At 51.8% G+C, this 11,115-nt stretch overlaps 2 protein-coding genes across 3 annotated transcripts; both read left to right on the top strand.

Annotated features, from left to right (window-relative positions):
- TMT1A (thiol methyltransferase 1A) lies at nt 1-3,130 on the top strand. 2 transcript variants are annotated; one of them, XM_080360697.1, is made up of 3 exons: nt 1-355; nt 542-918; nt 2,629-3,130. In XM_080360697.1, the coding sequence occupies exons 1-3, from the start codon at nt 298-300 to the stop codon at nt 2,863-2,865; spliced, it is 672 nt and encodes a 223-aa protein (XP_080216823.1). In that variant the 5' UTR covers nt 1-297; the 3' UTR covers nt 2,866-3,130. The 2 variants fall into 2 exon arrangements, with proteins under 2 accessions (XP_080216823.1, XP_080216822.1); XM_080360696.1 differs by having other exon boundaries at nt 3-918.
- Nucleotides 3,131-3,721: 591 nt separating this feature from the next.
- Nucleotides 3,722-11,085, top strand: TMPRSS12 (transmembrane serine protease 12; the record flags this gene model as incomplete). The annotated part of the gene is made up of 5 exons (XM_080360575.1): nt 3,722-3,818; nt 5,706-5,904; nt 8,910-9,181; nt 9,884-10,026; nt 10,849-11,085. 5 exons carry the CDS (start codon nt 3,722-3,724, stop codon nt 11,083-11,085), a joined length of 948 nt encoding a protein of 315 aa, XP_080216701.1.
- Between the last annotated feature and the right edge of the window lie 30 nt (nt 11,086-11,115).

Below are 11,115 nucleotides of genomic sequence, written 5' to 3'. Positions count from 1 at the left end.
AGCAAGCCCAGAGTTCAGATAGAATTCCTCCGGTCCACTAAAAACACCACGCGGTGGCTTTAAGAGATATGTTCAGTAACCTGAAACCACCAAACACCAAATGAGGGCGTTTTGTGGCATTTTGCCAGTGGTTACACACAAAGTTGTTCTGTTCAGCTCGCCTGTTACATAAGGGACTGGCAGCTTGTCCTGTGCCGGCGCTGGGACGCCCGGTCCCTCTTTGGTATGCAGTCCAGCTGCTACCTTCTCTGCCTTTGAAATCAGCTTTAAAGCCACCAGATCAGTGCCAGGAGCTGAATGCACTTCAAGAGGAACATGGCAAGCACACGAATGCAGCTCTGCCTGAATTTCAAAGGTTTTAATGCACAGAAGAGTTAGTTGAGCTCAGAACGGACGCTCTGCCCCGCGCCGGAGATGGCGGCGGCCAGCGTGCTCTGCCTGCGCGCCTGCCTGGCGCTGCTGGCCATGCCCATCTACCTGCTGGCCTTCCTGGGCATATGGGAGCCCTTCTGCAAGAAGGTATTTTTTCCTTTCTTCTTAGAGAAGCTTTCTGCAATTCACGAGCGGAAAGCCAAGAAGCACAAACAGGAGCTTTTCCGTAACCTCCCCGACTTCACGAGCCCCTCGGGAGAGCTGAAGCTGCTGGAGATCGGGACCGGCTGTGGCGTCAACTTCCAGTTCTACCCGCCGGGCTGCAGAGTCACGTGCACCGACATCAACCCCAACTTCCAGCAAGGCCTTTCGAAGAGCATAAGCAAGAACCAGCACCTCCGCTACGAGCGGTTCCTGGAGGCCGCCGGGGAAGACCTGCACGCGGTGCCCAGCGGCTCCGTGGACGCCGTGGTCTGCACGCTGGTCCTCTGCTCCGTGCATGACGTGAGCGCCGTGCTCAGGGAGGTGCTGCGAGTGCTGCGGCCCGTGAGTATCCCAGTGCAACGTTTTGTTATTACCTTTGTCGCCTCTTCCAAAAGCAAAGCAAAACAAAACTTTTAAAAGTTGTTTCTGAGCTTACACACCACACTTGGTTTACTTCCCTACAACCAACTCTGCACGGCTAAATGGTACAAAGCAGCAACACGCAAGTCAGTCTGTCCTGTAAGTCAAAGCCAAAAAATCACATAGAACTACTATAAATTGCTAAGTAATTCCGTTCTATTGTTTAAAGCAGACCCGGTTCCATGGTGCTGTCCCCTCCCTGCACACACCAGATGTGCTTAGAGTGGGAAGCTGTGATCAGGAGTCTGCGTTTCAAATAAACTGCTCGAGCCTCTTACAACCGGGGCTGATCGACCTGTATGAGCAAATCAGCCTAAAAACCTTCATTCCCTGGAGGATACTAATCAAGCTAAAGATTTAAAAAGCTGTTTTGTTGGGGTATTTTTGCTATGGACTTTGAAATGGCATTTTAAAGACGATGCGCTGAGTTGTAAAAACTGATGAGTCTCAGTAGGATTAATACATTCGGTTAGTTTCCTTTGAAACAAACAACATCCTAGCAACTGCATTTGAGGCGAAAAGACAAGAAATTATTTTTAAAGTAATATCAAATAATAGGTACAGCCTGCATACTCTTTCAATAGGCATTTTCAGTCTTTGCAAGTTGTCTGCTTACAGCCTGCATACTCTTTCAATAGGCATTTTCAGTCTTTGCAAGTTGTCTGCTTATGTTCATTCCAATGGACACCAGAGTGAAAAGCGGGCGAGGAAAGGGTGGGAGAACAGAGACCAGTGAGCGAACCGCACACGTGGGGTCGGTGTTTGAAGAGGGGGATGGAGGGTTCAGATCAGTGTCACAGAATCCCAGAGTGTCAGCGGTTGGAAGGGCCCTGGAAAGCTCATCCAGTGCAATCCCCCCATGGAGCAGGAACACCCAGATGAGGTTACACAGGAACCAGGCGGGTTGGAATGTCTGCACAGAAGGAGACTCCACAGCCCCCCTGGGCAGCCTGGGCCAGGCTCTGCCACCCTCACCACCAACAAGTTTCTGCTCAGATTTAAGCAGAACCTCCTGTGTTCCAGTTTGCACCCACTGCCCCTTGTCCTGTCACTGGTTGTCACCAGAAGAGCCTGGCTCCATCCTCCTGACACTGCCCCTTTCCATATTGATCCCCAGGAATGAGTCCCCCCTCAGTGTCCTCTTGTCCAGCTCCAGAGCCCCAGCTCCCTCAGCCTTTCCTCACACGGGAGATGCTCCACTCCCTCCAGCATCTTGGTGGCTGCGCTGGACTCTCTCCGGCAGTTCCCTGTCCTGCTGGAACTGAGGGGCCACAACTGGACACAAGATTCCAGGTGTGGTCTCCCCAGGGCAGAGCAGAGGGGCAGGAGAACCTCTCTGACCTACTGACCACCCCCTTCTAACCCACCCCAGGTCCCATTGGCTTCCTGGCCACAAGGGCCCAGTGCTGGCTCATGCTCACCCTGCTGTCCCCAGGACCCCCAGCTCCCTTTCCCCTACGCTGCTCTCCAACCATATATCACCGAGAAGAGCCTGGCTCCATCCTCCTGACACTCACCCTTTATATATTTATAACCATTAATGAGGTCACCCCTCAGTCTCCTCCAAACCAAAGAGCCCCAGCTCCCCCCCGCACCCAGTGCCACTCTCTGAAACAACTTTGTTCTCCCCAGGGAGGCGCCTTCTATTTCTTAGAGCATGTGGCCGCCGACCACTCCAGCTGGAAGTATTTTTGGCAGCAGATCTACCACCCGACTTGGAAGCTCCTCTTCGCCGGGTGTTGCCTCACGAGGGAGATCTGGAGGGACCTGGAAGAGGCCACGTTCTCGGAGCTCAGCGTCCGGCACATCCAGGTCACGCTGCCCTGGACGCCCATCGAGCCGCACATCATGGGCTTCGCCGTCAAGTAACTCACCCCACAGAAAGTATAACCAATATCACATAGCATAAGCTAACCCAAATCTAGGTTAAATGGTGAAAGGCTTTAATTAATTTTCTGATTCAAGCAGCAAATGGGTAGAGAGGGTCAGTTTTTGGAACATCTATGAAGCCTTTGCGCTGCTGACCAAGCACAGCACAGCCATGGAGGATCCCAGGAGGCTGTAGGAGCACGCGAAACAGCTCAGTAGGCAGAAAAAAATTTAAAAATAAAAAAACCCCTAACTATTAACTCAAGGGATCTTCTGCCTGTGTCTGGTTCACTGTGGACAAGGATTTCTCCAGGGATCCCCACACTCCATCGCAGCTGTTCACGTTCCCGCCTCACAGCACTCGGATATGACCCCCTAACTCTGAACTTTCACTCAGTAACAAGCTGTTTATTTACGAAAACAAACAAAGAAACAAAAAACACAGAAAAAAAAACCGCGGGGGGGGCGGGAATAAAAAAAAGAGGGTGTGTAGTGGGTGTGTGAGGGCGGGCGGGCACACGTTGCTTCCCCAGATAACAGCTCCCGAAGCCTCTCGGTCACTTGCCTGCTGCTGCGTCCTCCTCGCATCTAACAGCGTTGACTATCGAGCAGAACATTAAAAAGCCGCGTGTTTAACGTTAAACGTTTATCTCGGGCAGTTTCTTGCGGAGCCGCCGCCGCCTCAGGGGCCGTTGGTGCCGCCTCAGGGGCCGTTGGTGCCGCCTCAGGGGCCGCTGGTGCCGCCTCAGGGGCCGCTGGTGCCGCCTCAGGGGCCGTTGGTGCCGCCTCAGGGGCCGTTGGTGCCGGTGGCGCGCGCCGGGCCGGCCCCGCCGCCATTTTGTCCCCTCGAGGCAGGATGTGGTGGGGCCGCTTCACGGCCGCTCGGCTGCTCCGGCTGCTGGTCCTGGCGAGCGTCGTGCCCCGGGTGGAGGCCCTGGGGCCCGAGCCTGAGGGTACCAGGGCCGGTCCGGGGCGAGGGGGACGCGGAAGGGCCGTGGTGGGAAGTGGAAGGGCCTGAGAGGGCGGGCGGGGCGGGGGCGGGAAGGGGGACGGGGCGGGGTGGCCCCTGGGTACCCACAGACACAGGGAAACTTCACCTGCTCCTCGGTCACACGGACTCACAAAGCGGCAGTGAGTGGGACCCACTTACCCTCAGTGTGCACAAGAAATCCATACAGCAGAAATACACCTGTAACCAGGATGAGGGGAGACCTTAGTGCTGCCTCCACCTGCCTGAAAGGAGCTTGGGGCATGGAGGGGGTTGGGCTGTGCCTCAGGTTGCCTCAGGCCTCAGGTTGCGCCAGGGGAGGTTGAGGTTGGATATTAGTGGATGTGGTCTACCTTGACTTCAGTAAAGCCTTTGACACAGTCTCCACAGCATCCTGGTTGCTAAGTTGCGGAGGTGTGGTCTAGACAATAGAGTAGTGAGGTGGGTTACAAACTGGCTTAAGGAGAGAAGCCAGAGAGTGGTGGTCAATGGTGCGGAGTCTAGTTGGAGGCCAGTATCTAGTGCAGTGCCTCAGGGGGCAGTGCTGGGGCCAGTATTATTCAATATATTCATTAACGATTTAGACGAGGGAATAGAGTGACTATCAGCAAGTTTGCTGATGACACTAAGCTGGGAGGAGCGGCTGACACGCCAGAGGCTGTGCTGCCATCAGAGACCTGGACAGGCTGGAGAGCTGGGCGGGGAATAACCTGATGAAATTTAACAAGGGAAAGTGTAGAGTCTTGAACCTGGGCATTAACAGCCCCAGGGTCCAGTATAGGTTGGGAAATTACATATTAGAGAGTAGTGTAGGGGAAAGGGACCTGGGGGTCCTGGTGGACAACAGGATGACCATGAGCCAGCACTGGGCCCTTGTGGCCAGGAAGCCAATGGGACCTGGGGTGTATTAGAAGGGGGGTGGTCAGTAGATCAAGAGAGGTTCTCCTTCCCCTCTACTCTGCCCTGGTGAGACCCCATCTGGAATATTGTGTCCAGTTCTGGGCCCCTCAGTTCCAGCAGGACAGGGAACTGCTGGAGAGGGTCCAGCGTAGGGCAACAAAGATGATTAAGGGAGTGGAGCATCTCCCTTATGAGGAAAGGCTGAGGGAGCTGGGTCTCTTTAGTTTGGAGAAGAGGAGACTGAGGGGTGACCTTATTAATGTTTATAAATATATAAAGGGTGAGTGCCACGAGGATGGAGCCAGGCTCTGCTCAGTGGCAAACAATGATAGGACAAGGGGTAATGGGATCAAGCTGGAACACAAGAGGTTCCACTTAAATTTGAGAAAAAACTTCTTCTCCGTGAGGGTGACAGAGCCTGGAACAGGCTGCCCAGGGGGGTTGTGGAGTCTCCTTCTCTGGAGACATTCCAACCCACCTGGACATGTTCCTGTGCGACCTCACCTGGGCGTTCCTGCTCCAGCAGGGGGATTGGACTGGATGATCTTTTGAGGTCCCTTCCAATCCCAAACATACTGTGATACTGTGATTAGGAAAAAATTCTTCATGGAAAGGGCTGTTGGGCATTGAACAGGCTGCCCAGGGCTGTGGTGGAGTCACCATCCCTGAAGGGATTTAAAAGGCATTTAGACAAGGTTTAGGGACATGGTTTAGTGCTGGCGTTTGGTTACGGTTTAACTCGATGATCCTGAGCATCTCTTCCAACTGAAATGATTCTATTATTCTCTCCTATGAAACACACCTCATGCAAGTTGAGGCAACAGCCCCAGGGATGTGCAGAAGCTCCTGCTGCCAACACTCAGAGTCCTGCGGCGTTCACACTGTGGCCTGAACAAGAACCAAACGCCGCCGGCACAGCGCAAGCCGCGCTAACGCCTGTTGTGTTTTGCAGAGTGCGGGGAGCGGCCGCTGCTGGACGGGCTGTCGGGCTCGCGGGTGGTGGGCGGGCAGGACGCGCGGGCGGGCGCCTGGCCCTGGTCCGTCAGCCTGCAGCTGCGCCCGCCCGGCGCCCCGCACACGCACGTCTGCGGAGGGGTGCTGATCACCGACAGGGCGGTGCTGACCGCCGGGCACTGCGTCACGGGCAGGAGGTGCGTGTTCCTGCTCGCTTGTTAAGCATGAGGGAGCTGGCTCAAGGTGTAGCGAGGGGAAGAGGGTGCTTGGGGCGGTCAGCATGGCTTCACCAAGGGGAAGTCGTGCTTAACCAACATTGTGGCCTTTTATGACATAACCAGGTGAAGAGATTATGATAAGGCAGTGCGTGTGGTCTGTCTTGATTTTGGTAAAGCATTAGGAGTAGCAGAGAAGCTACCTGATCTAAAGAAAGTTACAGAATCCCAGAATGTCAGGGGTTGAAGGGACCTGGAAAGCTCATCCAGTGCAATCCCCCCATGGAGCAGGAACACCCAGATGAGGTTACACAGGAACCAGGCGGGCTGGAATGTCTGCAGAGAAGGAGACTCCACAACCCCCCTGGGCAGCCTGTTCCAGGCTCTGCCACCCTCACCACCAACAAGTTTCTGCTCAGATTTAAGCAGAACCTCCTGTGTTCCAGTTTGAACTCATTAACACTTACCATTGTTTGTCAGGTTTCCTCTCTCCTTCCTGCCTGGAAAGATCTAAGTGCAAAGTATCGTCTTTGTTCGTATGGGACAAGATGCGCCTGGTTGTTCTGCAGGCTAATTTATGAAGTGAATGCCAAGAGGAGAGGTAGCTCTGTGAGGATCAGCATACACGTCTGAGCTGCTACCTTTGGCACAGTTATAATAATACTGTCAAAACATGGAGATTTTTTTCCCTTCAACCTACAAATTTCTAATTGCATATATTTCCTGCTCTCGTGGGGGGACTGGACTAGATGATCTTACAATCCCTGACATTCTGTGATTCTGTGATTTGACACCATCTCCCACAGCATCCTCACATCTGAACTGAGTAAGTGTGGACAGGACGATCGGGTAGTGAGGTGGACTGTGAACAGGCTGAAGGGAAGAAGCCAGAGAGTCGTGGTCAATGGGGCAGAGTCCAGTTGGAGGCCAGTATCTAGTGCAGTCCCTCAAGGGTCAGTACTGGGACCAGTACTATTCAATATATTCATCAACGATGAAGGCTATATGATATATGAGGGAATAGAGTGACTGTCAGCAAGTTTGTTGATGACACCAAGCTGGGAGGAGTGGCTGACACTGGAAGCTGTGCTGCCATCAGAGACCTGGACAGGCTGGACTGGGCAGACAAGAACCTGATGAAGGTTAACAAGGGCAAGTGTAGGGTCCTGCACCTGGGCAGGAACAACCCCAGGTTCCAGTATAAGTTGGGGAATGAGCTATTAGAGAGCAGCGTAGGGGAAAGGGAGCTGGGGGTCCTGGGGACAGCAGGGTGAGCATGAGCCAGCACTGGGCCCTTGTGGCCAGGAAGCCAATGGGACCTGGGGTGGGTTAGAAGGGGGTGGTCAGTAGGTCAGAGAGGTTCTCCTGCCCCTCTGCTCTGCCCTGGGGAGACCACACCTGGAATCTTGTGTCCAGCTGTGGCCCCTCAGTTCCAGCAGGACAGGGAACTGCTGGAGAGAGTCCAGTGCAGCCACCAAGATGCTGGAGGGAGTGGAGCATCTCCCGTGTGAGGAAAGGCTGAGGGAGCTGGGGCTCTGGAGCTGGACAAGAGGACACTGAGGGGGGACTCATTCCTGGGGATCAATATGGAAAGGGGCAGTGTCAGGAGGATGGAGCCAGGCTCTTCTGGTGACAACCAGGGACAGGACAAGGGGCAATGAGTGCAAACTGGAACACAGGTGGTTCTACTTACATTTGAGCAGAAACTTGTTTGTGGTGAGGGTGGCAGAGCCTGGCCCAGGCTGCCCAGGGGGGTTGTGGAGTCTCCTTCTGTGCAGACATTCCAACCCGCCTGGTTCCTGTGTAACCTCATCTGGGTGTTCCTGCTCCATGGGGGGATTGCACTGGATGAGCTTTCCAGGGCCCTTAACCCCTGACATTCTGTGACTCTGTGAGAGCAGATGGGCAAAGCATCACCTGTGGTACCCGAACAAAATGAACGCAGGGACAGGCAGCCACAGCTCTTGCAGCGCAGCCCCTCGTTGTGCAACCCCCGTTCACCCACCCCAGGCACTGGGCGTTCCTCCAAGGAGCAAAGTGTCCCCTTGGTCATCTTTGCTGTGACAGTTTGTGCTGCCAGCCCAGCACAGGATCAAAGTTACAACTTTGTAAGTCACCGCTGAGAGGCCTTCGATGCGTGTTTCTGGCTTGGTCCTGAACCATCTTTGTTGTTTTTAATAAAGGCTCATTTTGTTTTGATCTAGGTGACATTTTTATCAGGTTGGGGGTAAAAACTTCAAACAGGCCTTGTAATGGTACTTCAGCTCCTCTGCTGCGTTTCAGCCGATCGCTGTTGGTTTTAACTGTTGCAAAATCTGCAGAGTAGTTCCTGGCAGTTCATAGTGACTGTAAAAATCTCTGAACTTTGAATTTGATCACTTAGCAGGACTTCGTTAGATCAACTCCTTTTACAAACATTATTTTAGAGAGGCAAATCGCAACTAATCCAGTTAATTTTTATCTTACACTCCGGAGAACTTTGCAGGTTAATCTGAATTTTATAGCCCGCCCTTTGATCACCACAGGCCAAATGAAATCCTTAATACTGGCAAAGATTTTTTCAACATACTTGAACAGAAATTAGGTCTGAATGCCTCTGGCCCTATTTCTAAATTTAATATTAAGTTGATATTCATTATGTGTAACTTCTGGTTAATGGATTTCCCAAATCTAGGTACAAGCATAGTCTATGAGCATTGTGGATATAAACCTACTTCCTTTCTGCAAAATAAATCCATGTTCTTATCATTTCAAGTGAATATCTCCTGGGAAGCAAAATCTGAGAAATCCTTAATCCGAATTCACCTTAACAGGCAGAACCACCATATTTAGCCACATTTGTTCCAGAAAATCTTGCCTACAGAATTTTCAATGTATATTCCTAAAGGTGCAAAAGCCAAGAGTAAAACAATCGGTTCAAGCGATGCCATCAAGAAATGTATTTACTTGAACATCATTGTAAAAATAGTACGTGAATTCTCTCCTAGGGACCCATATTACTGGCGAGCTGTTCTGGGCATGAACAACCTTTGGAGATACGGCAAACACGCGGTAAAGAGAAGAATCCGAAGCATCACTGTGCATCCGGAATTCAAGAGAGAAACGTTTGAAAACGACATCGCGGTGTTTGAGCTCAGTTACGCCGTCCGCTTCAGCAACTACATCCAGCCCATTTGCTTCCCGCCCGCCCACCTGTACCCCCACATGGCCAACGAAACGCTGTGTTTCATCAGCGGCTGGGGACGGACGGAAGAGAAAGGTACAAATTCGCTTGTGCCGTCCATCAAATCATAAGCTACAAAACTAATAGCGGGTTCCAGTCCCTCCAGCTCACCAAGAGCTGAATTGGGTCAGGTTATCATCTCATAACATCATTAAATCCTGCTGCAATGATCTGCTTTCGGTGGGTTTGCCACTGAAATATTAGACCAACCTGTGTGTAACCAAAACCATTTTCAGGCCTTTCTTCCAAGTATAACACAGAAAAAGGAAAAGAAACTAGCCTGACTTTGGGATTTGTGGTACAGCTACTCAGTGTTTGCTAGAAAAAGCTTTTCCATTGAAAACCAAACAATTCTGAACCTTCCTGTGTGTTGCACAAATGGCTGCGCTCCCTCAAATTCCCTCATTAACTCCAAGGAGCGCAAACCCCGGACGATGTGGGTGGGTGAGGCGGTTCCGCGGCGCCACGGGGGCTCCATCGCTCACCTCTGACGTTCCGAGCGAGCGAGCAGTGCCCTTATCATCCCTGTTTCTTCAGAATCAGAACCACAAAAATACCGTCACATCCGAGTCTGTAAGTCCTTAACCCGCTTAAGTTTAAACCCGTTAGACACCGGCACAATCTGTATCACATAAACACACTTGAACGCGCTAAACGGGTAAAAAAAAAGCACAGTAAGAATCGCTACACGCACCAGCATAAATGTTTTACCTTTCTATATGGTGTCTTGCATTCAAGGTAAAACCTCGTCTGTGTTAAAAGAAGCACAAGTGGAAATCATCCCTTCCAGTGTGTGTAACAGCTCGGACGCCTACGGGGGGCTGGTGAACAGCAACATGCTCTGTGCCGGCTCCCGCACCGGAGGCATCGACACCTGCCAGGTGAGAACTGGCGTCACGAATGAAAACGGCACAAACGCTACGCGGAAAACATGTCCAAGTGCACGAGAAGCGTCGTAAACGGAAACAGGGGCGAGGTGGGGATTGCAAAGCAAAAACACACCGCAAAAACACCCACGGAGAATTCAATTAAAGTGAAAAGTAGGCAAACTTACACCACACTTGCCACAAAGATGTTGGTAAATATCACACGAACATACGTGCAGATCCACATGTACATCGGTGCCGTGTGAAGCACGGCAGCATCTCACCTGTTTTGATGCTTTTGAAAGAGCAGCAGCGTTGGTTCAGCGAAATGGCAAGATTTTTATTTGAATGCTGAGCGATCTGCTGCTTTTCCTCAGAAAAGACAATTTGTAGGTCAAAAGCACCATCACGCACAAGCTGGGCCACGGCTGCAATACATTTATAATTAAAAACCATAATGTATTCCTAAGCACTTTGCCTGGTACGCGTCCTGCTTCCCTCGGTTTTCCTTTAAAGCCGGCAATACGGCAAAGATTGAGGGTTGCGCGTCCATCGCCACATTTCTCGGGACTTACACATTGTCTGGGCGATGTTTTCTCATATTAACCGACAAGGACATTCAGGGAGACAAACCTTAGATGGCAAAGGCGCAGAAACAAAACCAACAACAGGACTTTGGTTAAAGACACTGACACAGGACGGAATTCCAGCCGTGGTCGGTCACCCAGCACCACCACATTTTATCTTCATTTGTCTGTGTGGCGGCATTTCTGACTTAATTCTACCCCGTTTCCTAAAGGGAAGATTTGTCAGGGCGTTTTCTGGTGTTATCCGCAGGGAGACAGCGGTGGGCCCCTGGCGTGCTACCATCCTGCCACCAAAAAGCACTACCTGGTCGGCATCGCGAGTTTTGGGGTCGGCTGCGGCCGACCGAAGTTTCCTGGGATCTATGTCCGTCTGTCTCAATACAGAACGTGGATAAATATGGAACTTCTGATGATCAACAAGGCTGCAAATCCGGCGAGCGCTACACTCACCATCCTCCTGACTCTGATATGTGTGGTACTTGCGTAGACGAGCTGACTCCTGTTTCAGAATAAATCT

Source organism: Nesoenas mayeri (assembly GCF_963082525.1).
Source record: "Nesoenas mayeri genome assembly, chromosome: 28".
NCBI lineage: Eukaryota > Metazoa > Chordata > Aves > Columbiformes > Columbidae > Nesoenas > Nesoenas mayeri.
This window is presented reverse-complemented; position numbering and strand designations above follow the sequence as displayed.